The sequence below is a fragment of the Eumetopias jubatus genome, unplaced genomic scaffold (genome assembly GCF_037043125.1).
Source record: "Eumetopias jubatus isolate StellerSeaLion01/CBP00866 unplaced genomic scaffold, mEumJub1_p1.0 scaffold_3, whole genome shotgun sequence".
In the NCBI taxonomy this organism is placed as follows: Eukaryota; Metazoa; Chordata; class Mammalia; order Carnivora; family Otariidae; genus Eumetopias; species Eumetopias jubatus.
In genome coordinates this window covers 60065127-60088783 of record NW_028274809.1, presented here as the reverse complement: position 1 = coordinate 60088783, position 23657 = coordinate 60065127, and the positions used below count along the sequence as shown (strand labels likewise).

At 47.0% G+C, this 23657-nt stretch overlaps 1 protein-coding gene across 2 annotated transcripts in view; it reads left to right on the top strand.

Moving 5' to 3' along the window:
* Nucleotides 1–3477: 3477 nt before the first annotated feature.
* ITGA6 (integrin subunit alpha 6) overlaps nt 3478–23657 on the top strand; it is a 77155-nt gene continuing 56975 nt past the window's right edge. For both annotated transcript variants that reach the window (XM_028125752.2, XM_028125759.2), the window contains exon 1: nt 3478–3852. In XM_028125752.2, coding sequence (XP_027981553.2) covers nt 3671–3852 — 182 coding nt within the window. In that variant the 5' untranslated portion in view covers nt 3478–3670. The remainder of the gene's footprint in view (nt 3853–23657) is intronic.

Genomic DNA, 23657 nt, shown 5'->3' with positions numbered 1-23657 from the left:
CATAGCTAGTTCCCATGTTGCCTAAAAAGCAGCAAATATGATATTCTCTGCTATTGGTGATGATGAAGTCAGTACAGCAGTGAACTTGATAGCAAAATGATTACAGTAGGTCCCAGGAAATGGAAAGTATTTCAGGCATGACATGAGTTTCTTTGACTTCTCTGCAGGTGACCAACAGTTTAAAATTATTTGAAAGCTCCCCTACCAAAGGTGGGATATAGAACAAATAATTTTCTTTTGAAAAGTGTATTGGTAAAATATAATTCAAAAGCTCTCCTCTGAGTAAATATCTATTCAAAGCTTCCACTGCCCTTTTTATTTAAATTTTTCAGTTTGTAGAAGTATCTTCTATGATTTCATAATCATATTCTTAGGTATTCCTGTTTGTTTTCCAATCAGCCTTTTTTGGAACATGACATGATTTTTTCATAACTGGATCTGTAGAGCCCTTCTTGCAATGTGTGTGTGTACACACACACACACACGCATGCACGCATGCAGGCACGCCATGCCCCGTAGAGTCAGCACACCTTTATCAACAAGCTAACTTTCTCTGTTTCGTTCCAGACAAGTATCTTCTTGTCCCAGATTCATTTTTTTTTTCATTAAAACTATGTACTTCCCTCCCCAGGTCTTGACCTCACAATTTTTAGATTTCTTGCTTCTTTCATTTCTTCAGCCCCAGACACTGACAATATCCTCAGCAGATCCTGAAGGACCTCTACAACTCCCTTTCATAAGATACTGCTCCCCTATATTAGCCTAACCCTATTTACCATGGAAATGACAACTGATTCACAAAACTTGACTGTTACAGTTAATCAGGAAAAGCTGACAGTCTTCAAAGAGATTACTGTTAAAAGTCTGAGTTTGATTCAGCTGCAAGTATGTTTGGCATCCTAGGCAGGAGATAGGTGAAAGGTAGGAGTGTGTTTGAACGTTTTCCATCGGTGATGGGCACTCGGAACACTCCAGTACAACTCTCTCATCCTTATTTTTCTTTATCTCTTCCTTTTCCCAATCAATGCAGTAGCACCCTGTAGTTAGTTGCTGTTTTAAATTTCACATTATTGAAAATGTCAATTTGAGCACAATCAATATTTGGGATCAAATAGGTAACTGGCTATTCAAATGTCATCTCATAAACATATCTTGGGAAGGAAGCAGTGAATGGTGCACAGAATTACCCTTGGATGCAAGGAGTGATATTCATATTCTGTATCATTAACAGGTGCTATGACATGGACATACCCAACCTTGCAGCACAAAGGCTTATGGGCTTAAACCTTTAGTTGCTTTATTGTGCGGAGGCTGGTGAGTCCTAGGAAAGTGGCCAGGGTGGGGGCAGTTGAACCGGGGGAGCTCAGGGCAGAGCTTTTATCAAGCAGTATTTCAGCAACCCTACAGCCATGTCAGTGGCTCCCACTGGGTCCCGGCCGGCAGTGAGGCTCACTGTGCTCTAATAGCTTGGGCCTGTTTCTCAGGAATAGTTATGTGCTGAACATGAAGAAAAAAAGCTATCTTGCATGAAAAATCATAATACAGATGTTTCTTAGCTTACTCGATTAGTTTCCAACAGTTTCACAATCTTATCAAGGTTATTACGCATTTGTGGAAACAGTGTGATCTCCCACATTGTCTACTGATTTGAACTCACTGCACCCCACTTCTGCCTGTACTTGACTGGCGTTATGGATTGGTAGACAAGTGGGACCTACCCAGCCTATGCTGCGGGACTTGCTCTGGAAGCTGTTACCACCCGAGGACCCTTGATGACGTTCAGGCAGCATTTTTGTGCGGTGTGGGCCACTCCCTTGGTACAAATATGCCTTTAGGGGAAGGGCACCCCCATCCCTATCCCCACGTGCACACACGGAACTCCAGGTCTTCCCTGGGACTGTACTCTGCTTCTGTTTCTAATGCAGGGATATCAGATTCCAAGGCAGGCTCCCCAAGGCATTCCAGGAGCCTTCAGGCTAGCACTTCTTAAACTTTTTTAATGCCATGGGACCCCCTTTTGTCAGGCTGCCAAAGACCATGAATCCCCTTTCAGAGCAAGGTTTTTAAAAGCATAAGGTACATGGGATTGCAAAGGAAACCAATTATTTTGAAATAGTTAACAAAATATTTTAAAAAACTGTTGTAGCAATATATACACTTTTTAATTGGCCTATTGCATAACAAGGTCTAGCGGAGGGTCTACCTAACAACTACTGTAATTGAAGATATTGCAACAACTATACTGTGATGTAAAAAACAAACAAATCTATGGGTTTTACTGGAGACTAAGTCATAGGTACTTATCCTACTGCCACTGTGGTGTGTTGCCTCCATTCATAATGGAAGGAAGGGCTAAATGTCAGAGGTTAATAAAAATAAAAAAGTAAAATTTTTTTGTCACCCCAATTTCACAGTAACCCTGAATTCTCTCTCCCCTGCTTAAGACTCCCCTGCCAATAAAGTTGCCCTGGAGGTCAACACCACACTGGAGGCCCCACCCCATGCTCTGGAGGCAGGAGCCTTTAGGCCACCCACACAGAGCTCCGAGCTGCCTCTTAGCGAGGATCTAGTTCTGGGAATTTGGGGCAGGAAAGAAGGGCTCCTGAGCTCGTAGGTACCACCTTACACACCCATCCTTCACTGTTGAGGAGCTGCTTCTCCGCTTCAGAGCACCTAGAAACCAAGTTTTAAATTGCTGACACCGGTGTGACTTCTCCCAAACGCTCTCCTTTTCACCGGGGCGGATCCCTGGGTGCTCAGGGTCAAGGCTGAGCTTCAGTTTTCTAATCTGCGGATTGTTAGGAGGGCTAAATGAGCTATGAAATGAGCTATATAAATTGTACAGCACTATTAGAGTTTGGGCTATTATCATTTTTGACGGTTAGTTCTTTGAGGGCTGAAAACAATCCATACAGCTCCCTTCCCCAAGTATCTGGCAAGCGTTAAGCGCTCCAGAAGCACTTGTGGACTGAATGAAGCGAGCATTTGCACGTGGGTTTCGGTTGGTGAGAATCCGCTGCTTAAGGAGATCGGGGCCGGCGCATCACCAGTACTTCTCCTTGCGAACAGGTAGTAAACGCGGCTCTGCGCCGAATGGCAACCACAATTCCAATGCTTCTTTCCCGGAGGACCCCCAGGATGGGGCTGCTGGGCCGGGAGTTCGCCTCCCCGGAGCACCCCGCTCTCCCACGCCTGCTTCGCGGCCAGGTAGGCGGCGGCGGGACAGGCGAGCGGCTGGCCGGGGAGGGGCAGCGCCGGGACGCCGCGCAGCCAGGCCGGCGGGGAAGGTGCAGGCAGCGGTGCCGGGCGGCCGGCGCGCGAGGAGGGGCCTGAGGGGTGGGGAGGGGAGGGGAGGGGAGGGGAGGGGAGGGGAGGGGTGGGGAGGGCTGGGGAGGGGAGGGGAGGGGCGGGGCCGGCGTCCTCGTCACTTGATAAAACGCCTGTGAGTCTCCAGAGAACAACGGGCTCATTCAGCGGTCGGGAGCTGCCCGCGAGGGGGAGCGGCCGGGCGGCTAGCGCGACTCGTCCCGGGGGTGGGGCCGGCGCGGTGGCCAGAGGAGACGAAGGTGGCCGCGGCGGCGGCGGCAGCAGCAGCGCGGCAGCCTCGAACCCGGCCCGGAGTGCAGGGCGGCCGCCGCGGCTCCCGCTCCCCCTCCCGGTGCGTCCGCCCATGGCGGCCGCGGGGCAGCTGTGGCTGCTTTACCTGTCGGCGTGGCTCCTGCCTCGGCTCGGCGCCGCCTTCAACTTGGACACCCGCGAGGACAATGTGATCCGGAAAACGGGGGACCCCGGGAGCCTCTTCGGCTTCTCGCTGGCCATGCACCGGCAGCTGGAGCCTGAGGACAGGCGGCTGTAAGTTGCCCGACTTCCCACCCCCGCCAGGGCGCCGGCCCGCGCGCGAGCAGGGGCGAGGGCGCGCCGCGTTCCCGCCCGCCGGCCCTACCGGTGCCGCTGCCCTGCCCGGGACTCCGCCGGCCCCCGGGGAAGCGCGACCAGCCGCGCAACCCGTCGCGGCGCCTCCCCCCATTCAGCCCTAGAAACTGGAGGACCCGGGGCCGAGCCCCGCAGACCGCGGCCCCTGTGCCAGGCGGGGCTGTTCTCGGCCCCGGGAGAGTTTACTTTTTTTTTCTTTTTAAACAAAGTGTTTTCCGGCCGTCCTTCCCTTCGGGCATGTTTGCTGGGAACCCAGCAGGTGGCACGCTTTGCTGAGCTTCACGTGTGTGTTTGGGGCGCGGGGTGGGGGGGTGACCCTGGGGGGTAGGGTCGCCGTGTCGCTGCTGTGGGTTTGCTGCGAGCGTTGTTCCGGAAGATCCAGGCCTTTCCCAACCTCACGCAACACCCGGCTTCCCCGCAGACTCGGGAGCCCCGCAGAAGTTGGAGAGCCACTTTTCATCCTGTCCTGCGTGGCTTTCCCCGCACGGCGGGCGCTCCTGTGGGAGCTACTCTTACATACCCCTTCCCCCCCTTTTTAAAGATGGAATTGACCAAGCACCTGTTCGCATGACTAGATAAGCTGAGAAAACAAGACCCTGTGAGTGGTGTGCTCGGTTCCCCCTCCCGGCGGTACCCAAAGACCCTTTGGGCCCTTGCATTGGGCAGGCCCAAGCCGAGGGGTTAAAGCAAAATATCCGATCTGGGCTGGGGCTTTCCAAACACAGTTTGGAAGATCACTACCTCCCCCCCCCCCCCCGCCCCAATAGTATAGCTGTGTTCCTCCCGGGAGAAAGTGGAGAGACTGGCACTGCTTAGCTTCTCTTTTTCTTTCTTAGACAGTCTTTGGTTCCCATATGATCAAACTCTTTAGGCTAGAGAGGGTTTGGGAGCTTAGTCCGTCATAATCGCTGTAGGCCTTCGTCTTGATCTGTGCTACTGAAAAATAAACTCACCGAAGTTCCCTCCTCCCCTAAGGCTTTTAGTTGAACCGAGGTCCTTCCGGGACCAACAGACCAGAGAAAGCAAAGTGCAGCCACGTAAAGAGAGGACTTTGTGTTTATGAGGGTTGAATGGGATTTAGAGTTGGAGGAAACCTCTTGATTTCTGCAATTAACAACTTTGGAATTGGTGAATCTTAATGTCAGATTTTTCTGGTAACACCTGCTAGTGAAGCAAAGAAATTCGTTGGGGGTGGGGAGACTGAGGGCTGGTGGTCCGCCGGGCTGGCTAGCTGTTTATGCTCTGCCTTCTCTAGGGAGAAATAATTGTTAAGCTGTAAATCTGAAATGAAAGGTGGTTAGTGTTACCTCAGTTAATGGATGACGTTTAGTGTCTCTGAATACTTAGGGGTGTGTAAATGTGCATCCACCCACGTGGAGAATTTGAACTGGTTAGAGCTGCAGTGGTTGTGGGCCTGCAGAGGGAAGACATTCAGCCTGGTATTCCCTTGCACCTGACGCCTGCTGAAGGTGATGGCTTCCTTGGAATAGTTGTTCAAGCCAACATTGTGAAGGGGATGTACTGGGCCAAGAAAATGTCTTTGGGATGGAGACTTGTAAAATGTGATGCTAGCCAGGAATCTCTGTCACTAAGCAGCATGCTTGCTAAAACTTGTTACTGCTGTTATTGCCACTGCAAGTGATCCTGTGGGTAAGAATAAGCCTGTCATTGGAGTCTGCTGCCTTCTAGAAATGCTCTGCTTAGGAGGCTGACAGAGGGGAGTGGCTAATCAGACCCAGGAGTGTATCTTTCCCTAGAGCTTAAGAGTGTGGCAGTAACCACACTGTAGGGGGCTGTGGTTTATGTTAAATTCTGTCCCGTCCCCTTCTTTTGGTAAAGTGTTCCAGCTTCAGGAGCAGCTTTGGCCCTCCCAGGAGAACCAACGCACACAAGCCGTAATCACATCAGTTGTCACCTTTGTCTGTAACGGATGTGGGTGTAAATAACAGCCAGTGAGTTGAGACCCCACAACTTCTGGTCCAGTGTCCTAAACTCTGCACTCTGTGGAAAAGTTCAGCGGGGAACTGATGAGAGAGAGAGAGAGAGAGACACACACACACACCTGAGCCCAAATTCCTTCTGGGCCATGTAGCAGCTGTTAATTTATTTTAAGCTGTAGTTTCTTTATCTGTAAAATGGAGATATTTAATTAGGTTGTTGTGAGGAGTAAGAGACCACATGCACAATGCTTAATTCCTGCCTGGCCTGGGGATTTGCTGACTAAGCGGTGACTGTTAGTGGTGATACATTGAGAAGCACTAATTGAATTCCTACTGTGTGCCAGCTACTGGACAGGTGTTAACCATTCTGAGTCTGACTGCCAAAGAGCAAAGTCAAAGTTTATTGTAGGTGGGGTAATTGATAATCTTAGTCTTAGTCACATTTATGAAACCCATGTTCCAAGGAATCTAACTTTAATTGGTCTTAATTAGACTGATAAACTAAATAGGCTGAACAAGGGACTTTATTGAGGCAGGAGAAGTGAAGATATGCGGGAATATCGGATGAATGCACTATTAGAGAAACTGCCATAGATTTCTGTGGGTTAAATTTTCTACAGTGCTATTTAAATATTTAATGCCATCTTGAACTCTAGTTACGATTTTATAACAGAATAATGTATCTGAGAGCCTTTAGAACGTGTTGGGTGTTGGTAAAACTTTGGGGACTATAAAACAGAGCTAGAGACTGTAAAACTTCACTCAGGTTTTTAAGGCTGTGCATTAAGGAAGTTTGAGACTCCGAATGATGATGAGATAGTTGTCTGAGTTACTGAGGTCAGGGTGTGCACTCCTTGGGATCTTTTCATTTCTCTTAGGTAGTTAAGGTTGAGTTACCACCCCTTCCAGGTAGACCGTGTGGGATAATATCTGTGGGTATGTCCATTCTATGAAGCATCACTCTTAGCTGTTCTGGGAGGAGATGGATCTATGTTTGACTATAAGGCAGAACCTAGAAGGAAGAAATCTATAAGATATTCTTACAGAGCAATTCTGGGTTTTCCCCAGTCTGTTATCTTTTTGGGGGAACTTTCTGATCATCATCTTCCAGAGGCTCTCCAGGCCCATTGTCCCTTCTTTTTTTTTTTTATTTAATATTTTATTTATTCAAGAGGACATGCACACTTGGGGGAAGGAGCAGAGAGAGAGGGACAAGCCGACTCCACACTGAGCACAGAGCCTGACGTGGGGGCTAGATCCATGACCATGAGATGATGACTTGAGCGGAAATCAAGGGCAGGATGCTTAACGGACTGAGCCACCCAGGCGTTCCCGCCCCCGCCCCACAGCCATTGTTCCTTCTATTCTGACTCTGACGTTTGCTTTTGATTTTTCTCAGACTTGGGTGCTCCTGCCTTTAAAATCATTAGTCATCTAGTTATAAAAGTCATCTAGTCTGACTGGCTCCCTTTAAAGACGAAGAAACTAAAGTTCAAATCAGGATTTGAACTTGGTATTTCTGACTTATGCTCATGCCATCCCCTAAAGGAAAAGTCAGAAATGTCCTTCAGACCTGGAGAAATTGGCCAGCATCTGAATTTTGGAACTGTACTCTGTTACGTTGATTTATTAAGCTGCTTCCCATGTGAATCAGCGCTAGCTATTTCAATATCTGTGCCTGGTCTCTCTTCCAATTGACCCTTATTCCAGCTGGCCTTGGATCAGATTCTGGGTCCTTTTTTCTTTGCCTCTTACTCCCTCCTCTTCTGAAAAAGCCCAGTGACGGGTGAGTGGAGCTAGCCAGGGATGAGAGCTGTGTCAGGATGTGTACCTAAGCACTGGCTCCCTCGCATTCATTCACGGTGCCATGTGGCTCAGGGCCCACATCCAGGGCCTGTGCTCGGTCACCTTGAGTCCTCAGAGTGGAGACAGTGCCAAAATGGGCAGGGAGACTTAAGGGAGGTCATAGGACTCTGCAAGAAAGAGAAATAGACAAGTTTAGTTTTAACACAGGCTGGTGTGAGACCATCCAAGTAATGACTTAGGGTTTGCAAAGACGGATCAGAGTACTCAGGGTATGAATAATTTGTCAGGAAGGTCAGGTTAAATGCTCACATAAGAGTCTCCGTGGTTGTAAAGAAGCAGTTACCATGTTGTTCTTAGTTGTATAGTACTCTGTTTTAGCCTAACAGTAATATTAAGGTTTAGTTTAAGCTTTGGTAACCAAGTAGAACTCAAACTGTGGCATATGGTTACCCTGGGACCTTGGCTTAACATAGTACCGTGGACAGAGTTGGCCAGTGAGTTATTTGGCACTTTCAAGAGGGATAGTGGAGACATAATAGAAAATACTGTTGTATGCTTAGATGACTGGGTCTGTTTTGTGTGGAACACTGGTTGGTTCTTGGTCAGCCCATCTTAGGAAAGAATGTAATCAATATCTCAAGAGCCAGTTTAAATTTCTCCATGAAAGCCTTTTGAGCCCACCCTACACTATAGCAATTTCTTCTTCCTTTGAATGTCTGTAGCACTTAGTATCACATGTCTGACAGTTCTGATGGTTTCCTGTTTAACTGTTATCTATGATTTTCAGAGGATGAACCAATCTTTCCCAACTGGATGATAGGTTATGTGAGGGCAGGGGTTTTAGATTCATTTCTTTGCCTGATAGCACCTAGCATATGCCTTGCAAATACAATTGAGTCCTATCATCATACACTCAATTTAACTTGTGAAATCAACTCTTTCAGCTCAGGGTAGAGAGAGACAGAAATCCCTTGATTTAACCCTTTGCCATTCCCTGCTCAAAGTAGCCCTTGGACTCTACTGCCCCGAGGGAAACGGCATAATGCAAATAGACAACCAAGATATGAATTCTTGGTTTTTGAGTTTTCAAGGACTCCTATCCCAGCTAAGGAATTTTCATGAGTGATTTTAAAATACACTTGATTTTTGCCTTAAAGGCAGACTTGAGAGCTTAACCCCAGAAATACAGGCTGCCCTGCCCTGCAGTGGGTGCTCAGGATTTGTTGGTTGTTATAATGAGACTAGATAGAGAGGATGGCTGTAGAGCAAGATCCTGAAGGCCCTCGACAAAGGCGTGTGGGGATCAAATGAGAGCAAGCACGTGAGAGAGTACTTGGGAATTGATGGCTAAAGCTTATTCAGGGCTTGTAAGGGAATCTTGAATGTGTGTGACCCTAGGAGGAGTAGTGGGGAAGCTGCTGACCTCCTCCACTGAGAGCTATGGAATGGTGATCTGTTGAACCTTGTGCCAGAACCAGAATTCTGCCGGCTTCTTGGGGGGTGATGAAGACTCAGCCCAGCAGTAATGGGCGCCAGGGCCAGCCCCCACCATTTCTTACTCTTTGTGTTAAATAAATGGGCAAACTAGGGCTGTAAGAGGTGAAGTGACCATGGCACATTGTTGGGCAAGTTGGTTCTCAGTCTACATCTTCCATGCTTCCTGGACTGTGCAGCATGTGGTTTCTCTTATTGTGTTTGATTACGATCATGGTCCTTCCATTCTATAGTGACCATGTTTGGAAAGTACATCTCAGAGGAACCATGCCTTGTAGCCCTTTGGTAGCTGCCAAGCAGTAGATGAATACCAGTCTGGTTTCAGTATGTGGAGATCAGTGGGCAGACGGATACTGGGATGGTGAGGGGCTGGGTGGGCAGTGACTTTGTGCAGAGGGTACCCGTGGAGGGTGGATTATGAAGTAATAGGGCGGAGTTAACGAGGAATACCAACTTCCTGGTTTCCAGATCTTCTCAGACCTCTGGGACTTTGAAAGTATCCCCCTACCCTTATCCCTGGCAGACTGGGTAGTTTGCACTCTACCCAGGGCAGGGTTGATGATGATTTATTTTCCTGGTCCTTTGTTTGGCATTAATGTACAATAGGAAAGCTGGGTCTGTTTGTGCAAAGCTGGGTCTGATTGTTCACAATGAAGCTGCCTAAGGTTGAAGGTAGTGTGTTCTCGCAGATTTTTGTTTGTTCAACTGGCACTTGGAATTGGAAACAGTGATCCCTTGGAACTAAATCAAGAGGCTAATTGTCAATTAGCCCTGAACTGGGACAGGTAGATTGGCTCTTCACCAGTGTGGGTCCCTGTTAGCTTAATAACAGGGTGGAATGATCATCATCTTATCTGCTGCTGTCTGGCTTTTCTGTTTAGGTAAACAAGGCAAGACAGTTCCAAATCCGTTTATTCCAGAGTTGGTGTGCTGGTAGAACCACTTCTTTCATAGGCCACAGTATAGCCTCAGACTCTCCCCACATCTCCTGCCTTCCCTCCCTCTGTCTCTCTCCCCCTCCCCCTCTCGGACCCCCCTCCTCGCCCCCTCCACACAGGTGCTGGATTCCAATAGGATACTGCTATCCCTTCACCAATTCCCAAATTGGCAGAAAGACTTTAGAAAACTTTGAAGACTCTAAAACCAATGAACTGGCAAAGAAGACTGTTCTGAATTAGGGGGAAATGTCGCTGAAGCGAGTGCAGGAGGCAAAAGCAAGTGACATGGAGCCATGACTGTCCACCTGCATGTTTATTTGCTAACCCGCTACGTATATTTTGCATGTCACACAATCCGGAGCCACTTCAGATACAGTATAAGAGAACCTTTTAATGAAATATGCTTTCTAAGCCTGGAAGTATAGAAATAAAAATAAACTTTGGAATAATGTGAAAGGGGCACGTTGGTTAGTGATATGAAGAATAAACGGAGTGCAGAGTATGCCTATTTCCCCGGGGCTGTGTTTGCTTTGTTTGGTGATATCAATGTCACTATAGTTTCTTCATTTTATAAAGGATATTGATTTGTACTGAGGCTAAGTGTGGGTGTGGGGGGAAGTTTACAAATGATAAACATTTCAGAGCCATAAGGGTAGGATGTCACTGAACTGTAGGTCTCCTGAGCCAAATAACCTCTTGTCTTTGCAGAATTCGTACCCTTCTCTCCAGAATGTACTGCCGTTGGTCAGGTGGTCACAGTCTTCTGTGGTCCTGATAAAGCCGTATAATCTAGAGTTAGCAAGAGGATCCTCATCAAGGTGAATCACAGCCGGGGTGTGGGACGGTTGTTCCTGGTGTGAATGGACCACCTGAGACAGCAGTAGGAATTTGAAGTCCTGTTTCTCCTTCTATTTGCTAAGGAGAGTAAGCGGTCCTTCCTGGGTCCTTTTCCCACGGACCCATCTGTCAGATGATGGCCTGACCCTCCTCCAACTGGCAGTGCAGGACTGTCTCTTGAGAACAAGGTATTGTGAAGTGAAATGGAAATGTTTAGAATTCTGCAAGGCTTTGGTGAGATTGGAGATGCAAAGTGTTGAAAACCAATTGACTAGGGCTTAAGGAATTCCGCTTTGCTGTGACACAAATAAACCTAAGAGTTTTCAAGCAAGGAAAAGCTTGAAGAGGCTCGGATGATCAGGTGGCTATGCGGAGACATTGTTCTAGGAAAATGGCACTTGCGCCTGAGGCCTCCTGGCTCCTTGTGAGACTTGCCCACTTAGGATAATACTCAGGAAAAAGTTGAGAGCTGGCTTTAGGATCTGGGTGAGGAAGAGGTCTCACGTGAACCCACAAGTGCAAGAAAAGATGGGTTTGGACACTGTTGGGCCTTCTAGAGGCCCAAGGATAGAGGGCCTGGAGAAGACGTGTCCTGAATTAGCTGGCCCGAAGCTCAAGGGAGGGCTTCGGGGGCAGCTGGAAAAGTGTTTTAATGCTCAGGACAAGCTACAGCCATATCAGATACCATATCCGATCAGCCAGTTTAGAAAAAAAGTATTTTCCAAATCTTATATTTAGGAAGGGTTCAGGGCTGCTACCAAGATTAAGTGAGGGTGTGGGCATGTGGAGGGGCATCCTGGGGCCCCCACTCAGGATGATCCCAGGAGGTGAGGATTCCCCAAGTTCAGCAGCACCACCAGCCAGAAGCCATCTGAGAAGCTTTTTCACTGTCCTAGGGTAAGAAATTGATCTTTTGTAAGCTCATTTATTTCTGTGTGCACATTTATACATAAATGTGTATTTTATATTTCAACTTAAAAGAAAGTAGGGATTTTTATCCTTGAACATGAGGAACAAGTAAAAATTTGGAGGGGAATGTGCTCTGGACCTCTAGAGAGACCATAATTAACTTTTTTGGGTGGGTTCCTATAAAAGTTGTAAGTTCAACAGTTATTCACTGAGCATTTACTATGTATTAGGCACTCTTCTGGTGCTAGAGATATGGCAGCAAGCTAAATAAAGTCCCGGTTTAGTTCTGTTGGGGGAGACACAAAATAAAGAGGGGTATTACGTTAGATGGTAGTGAGTGATACAGAGGAAAAGAAAGTGGAGAAAGAGACTGCGGAGTGGTCGGCAGTAGGTCAGCCAGGGAAGACTTCACTGAAAAGGCAAAGCTGCAAGCCATGTCAGTACTGGGGGGAAAGAGCGTTTTTGGCAGCAGGAATACCGAGTGCAAAGGCCCTGGGGGCAGGAGCATGCCTAGCAAATTTAGAACAGCAAGGAAGCGTATGGTCTCCTTGGAGGCAAATTGTGTGGAGCCTTATAGGTCATTGAAGGACTTTGGCTTTTACTCCTGACTGCGATGGGAAGCCTTGCAGGGTTCTGAGAGGAGTATGACATGTTCTAACTTAGATTTTAAATGGTTTTCTCTAGCTGCTAGATTGAGCGTAGACAAGGGTGAGGGCGAGGGTAGATGTAGTGCTATTAATTCAGAGGCCCCTATAATGATAGGTAAGTGATGATGATAGTTTGGACCAAGGTGGTAGCAGTGAAGGTAGAAGTGGTTGGATTCTGGGTATATTTGGAAAGTAGAGTTGACAGGATGAAGAGAGTGAGAGTAAAAAAGAACATTTTAGGGTTTTGGGCCTGAGCAACTGGAAGGATGAAGTTGTCCTATGATGGTTTAGGACAGAGCATAAGACGAAGGGATTTTGGGGGAAGAGTGGAAGTTTGATTTTTAGATATGTTAGGCTTGAGATGTCTGGGCATCCCAGTGGAGGTGCTGAGTAGGCAGTTGAATGAGAGTCTGAAGTTCAATGGGGGAGGTATGGGCAGGAGATACAAATAGTGGAGTCCTGGACCTCTAGGTTGTATTTCTAGTGGGGGACTGAATGCCGAATGAGGTCATGGAGGGAACAGGGGTAGGGACTGAGGGTAAGCTGTAGGGCACTCCCATGCAGAGGTTAGGGAGATGAAGGGCATGGCCAGTACGCAGGAGAACTAGGTGTGCTAACCTGGAAGCCACGTGATGAAGGCAGTGATCCATGAGTTGTATCAGTGACCTGAGAGCTGATCACTGGAATAGCAGCAACGTGGAGACCATCAGCAGCCAGAGCAGAGCACTCGTGGAGGGCTGGGAGCAATGCCTGGTTGGATGGATTGGTGAGAAGAGAAGAGGAATTGGACACAAAAAATAGGAACTCTGAGTTTTGTTGAAGAGGGGAGCGGAGCAAGAGCTAGAGGAAAAAATGGGGTCAAGAGGGAACTTTATAATTTTTTTTTTTAATGAATGGAAACAAGTTATAATGAGCTGGGCTGCTGGTGAGGATGCTTCAGTAGAGAAGGAGAAGTGAATGCAGGAGAGGAGAGAGATGCTGGTGTGATGTGTATGGGTGGGTGAGAGGGGTGTACCAGTGGAGGGGTTAGCCTCCTCGCTGGAGCACAGGTAGCTCATCTCCCCACAGAGTAAGGGGGCACAGATGCGGCTAGCTGGGTCCTTGTCCTGGTGGGAGGCTGTGCGAGGTTTTTCCTGGTTGCTTCTCATTTCTCATCAATAACTGTACCCATTAGCTCTAAGTTCCTCAATACCTGTGTAGAAGTTTGCCTTGTGGGGGTAAGAACTCCATGCTAGAGAGAGAGGAATGTGGGGCTTGAATCCTAGCTTCTTCACATTCTGTGGATTTGACCTTGGGCAAGTCACTTGTCGTCCTCAGGAAGGTGGAGGTGCTAACGGTACCTACCCCGCAAGGTTGTGGAGAAGAAGTGTGGTGAGGATGAAGCGCTTAGCATTATGCCTGGCACATCCAGTAGCCATCAGCCCTTACTGTGGTGGGCCCCTTAAAGTAAAGTAGGAGTAGAATTCCCTCCCCCACAGAGCCTTTGTGGCTGTCTTGTCTTGAAAGTCTGGTGGACAGCAGGAGCTCTTCTTTGGGGGTTAGGTCACAGGTGAAGTTGCCCCGTGGGCAGGGTGGTCTACAGCTGGACTTAGGGGCAGTTCGTAGGCGGATGGCAACTACAGTATCCCTTTGAAGGAGAGGAAGGGGAAACGTGGGACTTGGAAGAAGGAAGAGAAAATGGCAACACATCAAAACCCCTTAACCATCTCTAGTTCCTTATGCCATATTTGAGCTGCAGAGAACCACAGCTTTATATATTGTTAAATTCTTACAAAGCTCGTGTTAGACGTTGAGTGAGCATTGCCCACATGGGAGTGTATGCAGCTCCAGAATCCGTTACTGTCGAGGATGGCATGGTGTCCGTGTCCGGCATCCCCCCTCCCCCAGGTAGACCTCAGGACGTGGGCAGGTAGGTGTGTGCTGTGCAGGGTAGAAGTGAGCCAGGAACACGGCAGGAGGGCTGACTTCCTGCTCCTGGGACCTGGTTGCTTGTCTTTGTAATCCTGGTCAACGTTATCTAGTGTATCACAGGGTGTAGTGAGTAAAAATGATGCATGGCCTTGTTGAATTGTCAGGAATGTGGAAAACCAGGCTAAATAGCCCTTCGGGTTTTAAAATACTGCCAGTTTTCAATCTCTTCTTTCAAGGTAAGTGGTATAGGCTAACAAGGTAGCTTGAGATAAATCTGAATCTGAAAGGCAATAGAATATCTCTGAAATTATGCAAGAGGATGACTCATCAGGACCTTACATCCATTGCCCTCGGGTGTGCCACAAATTAATTGCAGCACCTCTGCCCGAGGTGGCATGGTGGAGAGTTATTTTTTAAAAGTTACCCCTTTGTAGTGCAGAATGGAATACGTGTAAGTTTTTAATATAAAATATGAGGCTTTAAAGACTATTCAAGCTTTTGGTGGGCATTTTGGGTTATGTCCCCTATATGTGTTCACCTTCCTCTGTCATTCCGTGCTTTCGTGGAAAAGCACTGCCCAGCCCAAACCCTTCTCCATAGAGGGACACCTGAGACCTAGAACAGTCAAGTGACAGGTAGTGGGAATGTGGGCCCTGAAACACAGCTGCCTGATGCCCGTCCACCTAATGCTACACTGTCCACTTCTACCTTTTGGTGAAGTAGCTCATTCTCGGAATAAATCCTGTGCCACATCATCTTGCCCTTGACAGAATCGTGTCTTAGGTTTTAAATGTCCCTGTGGAGTAGTGGTAGCAAATACACAGCCACTGTTGCCCTTTTCCCCCACTAACTGGAGACACACCAAATGACCATAGCACTTTTTTCAGCCAAATCTCAGAATTATCCGGCTCAGCATAGGTTAGCCTCCACTGATGAATGGGCGTCTGCACATAAGACAGCACCCGCTTGCCCACTCGGTCTGGCCAAATCCCCTGCTATGGAAGGCACTCTATAAATGTCTGCCTGATGGATATTATCCCTACTGGTCTGAGAGCTTCTCAAGAGCAGGGCTGACAGCTTGTCCGTTTTTGGTTCACATTTAATAGAGATGGGTTCTCAGTGGTATTGGTTGAGCTCTTTGAGTTGATTTAATTTCCCAGGTACATTAAAGACTTCTGGAGAATAGAAAGTGGGATGACCGTTTTAGAATGATCCTTTCCACCGTGGTTCTACTTTTTTTTTTTTTAAGGTGTGGTAAAATACATAGAACCATAAAATTTACCATCGTAACCATTTTTAGGTGTACAGTTCTGGAGTGTTAAATATATTCACATGGTTGTGAACACTTTGGTCCTTCTTAAACTTGTTTTGGAGTGTCCAGAAGTCAGAATGTCCATGTTAATGAGGCCATAAAATATTGATAAACCAAACAACTGAAGTGAGAATTGTGCTATGTCCTATCATCTGATAGGATATTATTATTTTTTTAAGATTTTATTTATTTTTTCGGCAGAGAGAGACACAGAGAGGGAACGCAAGCAGGGGGAGTGGGAGGGGGAGAAGCAGGCTTCCCGCGGAGCAGGGAGCCCGATGCGGGGCTAGATGCCAGGACCCTGGGATCATGACCTGAGCCGAAGGCAGACACTTAACCGACTGAGCCACCCAGGCGCCCCTGATAGGATAGTCTATTGTGGATCAGTGGCAACAAAATTAAATGTTGAACGCATTTACCATAGACGTTAGAGGTCCCCTCACCTAGCTCAGCATGTGTTTTCCACTTTGGGAAAGGACTGCTGCTGGTTGGGTCCAGCAGCTGTGCAGCCGGCTCCATGTGTGGAACTCCCGGGTTCCTCAACACCTGTCCTTTGAAAAGCCAACATTCTTGTCTTCAGTTTCTAACGGAGTGAAAGAATCGCAACAGATACAAAGCCTGACCTCAGTCGTTGGTTTCTCACTTCCTCTTGCTGCTCTTCTATCTGACTCAGCAGCTTTAGAATGAATCCCCCATCTCAGTAGCCAGAGGTCAGGCTGGAGCTGAGGTTTGATATGACAGTGGCACATTACCGGTTGAAGTCTGAAAGGCAGTGCGTATGCATTCTGGGAACATCAGATTAGACTAACAGATGTCCCTAGGAGTAAGGTATCTTTAGCTTGTTTTGCACCTTCTTTCCTTGTTGGTACCTCCCACCCCACACCCCCGCCCTCCTTTAGAGCCTTGTTCATCTGTTATCTGGGAGCAGCTTTATTTTCTTTCTCTGTTCCTCATCTCTTGGATTTTTCTAATGATTAATTTCTCTATTGCCTGGATTCTGTTTAGTTTAATAGACTCTTAATCTTACTGATGTGTTTATCATGGAATTTTTCTTTTAAATTTTATTTTAGAGAGCAGGGGAAGGGGCAGAGGGAGAGGTAGAAGGAGAAAGACTCTCAAGCAGACTCTGCGCGGAGCCCGGAACCCGATGCGGGGCTCGATTTCACGACCCTGAGATCGCAACCTGAGCTGAAACCAAGAGTTGGACACTTAAACAACTGTGCCGCCCAGGCACCCCCATCATGGAATTTCTAGTAAGCTATTTGGGAGCTGTCAGAAGCTCACTGACGGTTCTGAATTGTGGGCCCCCTGAAGGCAGGGATTTGGATCTGATTTATTTGTGCTTGCTGAGGGCTTTAATGTGGAGCCTGGTACATGTCATTCCTCAAAAATAAGGTGCAGCTTTAAAAGAAATCTAGGCCATGTGCAAGCCATAGGTGTTTTCATCTGCACAGAGAGAGTGGGTGTATTCTAGTAATATCACCCAATAATGCTTTTGTGGATTTCTTTACCACTGGAACTATTCATCACCTACTGAAGTTGGGAAGGAAGCCAGTAAATGATCTAGAAAGATAGACTCTCTCCCTCATTTTATGGATCAAGAAATGGAGGCCTAGGATTTGTTGTAGGTCATGCAGCCAGCCTCTGATGGAGCTGCTCCTACACCCTCCTCCCCGCTCACTTCCTCTACTTGAACCCCTGCCCTCTACCTCTCCTCTACCTCTACCCAAGCAAGGGTCTGTCTAGTCAGTGCTTCTGTTTTTATACAATGTCCGCAGAAGCTTAAGCAGATCTGTTCACGTCCCACCAAGCTTCTCTGAAAAAGCTCTCTTTTCTCATCAAAAACAGCTGCCCTCCTGAGTTCCCAAGAGAAGCATTTCTTGATGAGGAACTGGGCCTGGATTTGCCTTTGACCATGAATTCAGAAGCAGTTGCATGTTCCCCATATGGTTTGTTCCTGGGCAAGGAATCTTAGTTCGCTTCAGTCCTCTCATTCATGCTGTAGATTAGATGAAAGGTGAGGTGCCTGACTCAGGCCATGACTCACTCCTGCTCCTCCCTGTAGCAAGTGGCTGCCGCAGAGTTGGTTGGGCAGCGTCCATAGCACGGAAGACTCAGGCACTGAAACCCTGCGGCTATTTATAAATAGTGCTCACTGCATTTTGATTCTGTGTGTTGGGATGCCCTTGAGCTGGATGGGTTCATCCCCTTCTAAAGGAGGACTTGAGGCGTGTGGATTTTGTGTTAATGGTCCTCCATAGCGGAGATGTTCGTCGGAGTGCCAGCTATGCTGTGGACTGCATGGGGGAATGTGCTGAGTCCTGTCCGGAGTCTTGTGGTTCACTCTGCAGCTCACTTGGCCATGGTGGGAAGCCATTCTACCTTCTCAGCTCTGTGGATTTCAACCTCTGCCCTCCAGGTGAACTTTATTGTAATGCCCTGGCCAGCGCAGTGTCTGCTGTGCCCTAGGTAGGGCTTGTATGCTGCTTTATTGGCGTGTCCTCAAGGCACTGGGATGGGCTGTAAAAATCAGCATTGACTTTTGCCTGCCTGTAGCTGCGTACGTAAAGATGGCATGTGTGAGCTTGCCTCATGCAGTTATGAGGTTTGCTTTCTTCATGACTTCTGGGCATGGATTGGAACCTCCGTGACCATCTCTGTCATTTCTTCTGCAAGACTTTCAATGACCCAGTGTCCACAGGCTGACGTTATTTTAAAAACTATGTGTAAGTTTATTTTTCAATAGGTAATGCAGTCACCTGGTACAAATATAAAAACTACAAAAAGATGTGGAGGGAAAATCCCCCTCCTAGGGCATGTGATGTAATGAGCACTTCGTATTATAAAAGACTGATGAATCACAGACCTGTAACTCTGAAACCAGTAATACATTTTATGTTAATTAACTGAATTAAAATTAAAAAATGTTAAAAAAAAAAAAAAAAACCCTTCCTAGCCCTGGTCTCCAGTTACCCTGTACTTCCCGGCGTCAACTGTCATTTCACCAGTTTGTTGTGAATCCTTGCACAGGTGCCTATACATTTATAAGCAAATACATACATTTTTTTTTTACATGTACGGTAGCATGCCACATGTATTCATCTTTTTTTCCTGTTGGCATGTTTTAGAGCTTGTGTGAGGTGGTAAATAGCTTCCTTAGTATTTTTAATGCTTGCATAGTATTTGGTTTTAATCGTGAACCATGATTAATTTAGTCAGTCTGTATATTCAGGTAATTTCTAATCATTTGTTCTTAAAAGCAATGCAGCAGTGAAGAACTTGATACCCACTTTGCTTTCTCTTAAGCCGCGGGTCCATTCCCAGGGCAGTGGTCTGCCCAGCGTTGTTGGAATGAACGAGGCTGATTCTCAAGGCGTGACTGGCTGCTTGCTCTCCATGACTCTCTATCACAAACAATGTCCTACCATCTGATACGGTCACAGACCACTACTCTGCCTTTGGGATTACCTGAGTCTTTGCAGTAACTAGAATTGACAGTCTTACGCTCACGCTGTTGGATTCCTGATGGCTTCAGCATTTGTGCCCCACCTGTACCTATACTTGCTAAAAAAATTAAAATGAGAGTGGCTCATTGGAATGTGTGTGAACTGAATACCAGCAAGAGCACATATAGTTTTTCACACTTCAAGAGGGTAGCATCTGTGTTCTAGATGGGGCGATCAAAGGGTTAAAGAAGAGTGGGGCCAAAGGCACACGAGCACCATCTTTTAAAGAAGATTCCTGGAAGCAGCAATGTGATCCTTCATCGTGCATCCCCTTTAGCAGGACCAAGTTAGAGGTCACGTCCATCTGGGAAGGGAGGCTGGGCTGAGCCATCTTTATTCAGGGTGGCCTTGTGCCTAGGTATTCCTTTCACTGTGGAGAAAGGGGAGAACCAGGCCTGGCTACAGCCAGCAGTGGCCAGCACAGCTACTAAGCTTGTTATTTCAGTTATCTCATATAGAAAATAAACTATGTGGGATTAATTTCCTTTTCTAAACATTGAAAAATTTGGATTTCCTAAGCTGTTGGAATAGTAAAATGGATATGGTGACTTACCAGGTGTGTTTTTTAAATAGACCTTTTATCTCCCTGGTTTTTTAATTAAAAATATATTACTGAAGAATGATGGGAATTGAAAAGTCACTTTTTCCTTTGCAAATGAATTATTTGATCACAGCTTTTAAGAAAGACTTTTTAAGAGTTAGCACTGATGGGCGCCTGGGTGGCTCAGTCGGTTAAGCATCTGCCTTTGGCTCAGGTCATGATCCTGGGGTCCTGGGATCGAGTCCCACGTCAGGCTCCTTGCTCTGCGGGGAGCCTGCTTCTCCATCTCCTCCCCACTTGTGCTCTCTCTCACTATCTCTGTCTCTGTCTCTCAAATAAATAAAATCTAAAAAAAAAAAAAAAAAGCACTGATACTATTGATGCTTGGCACACTTGGCAAATAAAAACCTGCTTGGTAATAACATACTCAAATTGAAAATTATTAAATGTAATAAATTAATGATAAACTTCATTCATTTAACTGTGTGCCTGCTATGTGCCAAGCACTGTGTGAAGATCGAAGATGGGAGGCTGGGCTCATGGTCCAGCTCATACAGGTTCTTAGACTTGGTTCCTTGAAAGGTCAGGTCCCTAGGACAAATGTGCTTCTGCTTGGCAGCTGGAAAGTCAGGTATCTGATAATTCAGAAACACAGGAAGTGATCAAATGGCACATTTGACAAGGTCAAGCAGCTGCTTTGTAAAACCGAAAGGACAGTTTTGCTTGGAGACATTTCATTTTTTTCTTACTGCAATAGGTAACAGCATTTTTTAAAAAGATGTTTGTTTATTTATTTGACAGAGTGAGAGAGCACAGTAGAGGGAGAGGGAGAAGCAGGCTCCCCGCCAAGCAGGGAGCCCGATGTGGGGCTCGATCCCAGGACCCTGGGATCATGACCTGAGCCGAAGGCAGACGCTTAACCATCTGAGCCACCCAGGTGCCCAGATGACAGCATTTTTATTCTAATTCTTTGAGTGAGGACTTACTGGTAATTAATTGTTTGATCAGCTGAAAAGCCCTTTCAGTTAATGACTTTATTTTTAAAATGAGCTGGTTATATATTGATACCTATACTTTCTCAATTTTTGTTGAAGTGGAATTCTTGGACATTTTAAATATAGTCTGGTTGTGATTTTCCCTTGTTGGATGCTAATTGTATTTTTCCTTGAGATTATTTAAGTCCTCATTGTTGGGAGATTGGAAGCCAGTGTTGAACCCAAGTCACTCCAAAAAGTGACGCCAGGGATGGAACCAGAAGTCCTTCTCCCCCCCTTCTCCCTTTTGCTGATCTGACCACTCTTGTTGGTATTCCATGTAAATAGTTGAAATTGGTGCCCTGACTTCACTTTTTCCCGCCTTGGTAATAGTGGACGTTTCTGAGCTGGAAGACGAGATGAATGTGATGGATAATAACACTTTCTGCTTTCAGTGTTTATTGCATGAGCTCCCTTGTTCTTGGTCAGAGACACACCTATCATAAAATGTCCCCAGTCAGGTAAGAACTAGAACCTTCAGGTTCAAAGTTTTACAGTCACTGGAAACTGGATTTAGTTACAGCATGTTTCTTCAAGGAGACAGGGGAAAAAAGTCTCTTATAAGATGTTTGGGTGGCCAGGACGAGATGACTGATTTTTGTGGTCCACATAAAGGCGGCAGATACTCTTTGGGCCCCTGTGCGTGGAGCTCAACGTACTTTACAGACCTTAATTATAACTGGCCATGCTCTTGTAAAACGCTTTTTTTTTTTTTTTTTAAGGTAGATAAATGAAAGTGCTTTAGTGATGTTATGCAATCAAGAGAAAGGACATTTGGGATGTGGTTTAGAGCAAGATCGGAGAGTATGGGGCACAACCCCTATTTGATCACTTACCAGCTGTGTGATACTAGACAAGCTACTTGTCCTCTCTCAACCTGCATCCACATTTGTAAAATACATGGTGATAATGGTATCCGCTTCTTCATGAGCTCAGAGTGCTTCATATATAATAGATGATAGCTGCCAGTGTATCCTTAATAATAGCTTGTTTGCCCTAATTTAGGGGTCAGATATGTGTTTGTGTGTTATCTTGGAAGGTCATTCGAAATCTAGTCTTTTGAAAGTGAGATTGTAGTTCAGAAGGGAGTGTCAGCCTTTTAATCACTTTTTTGTGGAAACGTGAAAACCCGAGGCTGTTCCACTGTGAATTTTAACTTGTACTTGCCCAACTGGATCAGTCAGTTAGTACAGTTAAATAAGGTTTTGGTTTTCCTTGGCCAAACACTCTTGAGGTGAAACGTGAGTGCGGAGTCTTGAAGCACATTCATGTGTAAAGCTTGGAGCTGGAGTTCGGAAATTCTTGGTGAGTAGAGCTCTGGGGGAGCGGGGCAGGATAGCTGGAAGCTTGGGAGGGAAGGCACCAAGGTCTTTGTGTGCTCGGGAGGCCAGGGCAGCTCGAGCTGAATGGTTAGGAGGTGGCCCCCTGGGTGTGGCAGGAACGGTGTGGCGTGGAGGAAGGGTGGTAATGTGCCTTGTCTGAGCCTCGGTTTCTTCATTTCCAAGATGTAGATACCTGCCTGCCGGATTACTGAAACGTTGGAATAAAAGTCTATGTGAATAACCTTGTAATTACAGTGTCCTATCCATGCAAGCCGTTTCCCCCCTCCTCAGGGTTGCTGCTCTCCTGCTAAGAACTTAGAGCATGGGGACTTGTGAGTAGTACCCACCTGGGGGGTTGCAGTCAGTGCACACATCGAATGCCACGGCTGTGTCAGGTACCACCTCAGCTGTTGTGTTCAGGGAGCGAGGGAAGAGCCCCTGTACCCCTTGACTGGTAGCATTCTGGAGAAAAGATGGGGAGTTGACAAAAAACGGAATATCACAATTTCAAGTGCCGATAAGGACTGTGGAGACGATAAACTAGGGCGAATGTAGGGAGTGACCGAGGGAGAGCTCTAGCCGGGGATAATCAAGGTAGGGCCTCTCTGAGGTGGTGACGGGTGTCAAGCCCTGAAGGATGCAAAAGGTCCAGGGCAAGAATGTTTTGAGCCCAGGGAAGCAACTGCAGAGACCCTGAGATGGAAATCAGGTTGGTGTGTTCAAAGGACAGAAATCGGGCCAGTGTTGGGGGAGTGAGTTGGGGCAGATGAAGGGCACTTCCCATAGTATCTTGTGGAGCACAGCGGGAATTTCATGCCAGTGGCCATGGGGACTGATTGGAGGGTGGAAGCAGAGGACTTACGTGCCTTAAGGTGTAGGGAGGACAGTGGTTGCTCTGTGGAGGATGGGCTGGACAAGAGTGGACAGAGGTAGACCAGCTGAAACAACACTACGCTGTCCAGCTGTGACCAGATAAGGGCCCCTGTAGCAGAGATGTGGGTCAGAGTGAGATGCAGAGGCAGAGCCAGGAGAATGTATGAATGCCCTGGACATAGGATAGGAGGGAAAGCGAGCTATCAAGGCTGACTCCTAGGTGCCTGGCCTGAGCACCTGGATGGAGAGGATACATTTCCCGAGAGAGAGGGAAGGCTTCTGGGGAGCACATAGGGGAGTGGGGTTGTGTTTTGAACATACTGATAGTGAGATGCCTAGGAGGCAATTGGGGATTAGAGTGTGGAGCTTAGGGGAGAGGTCTGAGCTGAAAAGAGCTGTTTTGAGAGTCCTCTGTTAATGGAAGGAATATCCAGCACTGCGACAAGAGTACAGTGAGAGACCAGGGGAGGGTCTGAGATCTTATGGAGAAGGAGCAGCCAGTGAATGGGGATAAGTCTGACAAGTATCCACTGGCTGGCACAGACTTTGCTGGCCTTTCTTCAGCCAGGCCAGTCTAGTTTCTATTTGGGCAGGATTCCAGGGTCAAAATTGAACTAGACATGGGAAGTCACAGAGATTCTCATATCCCTCTCC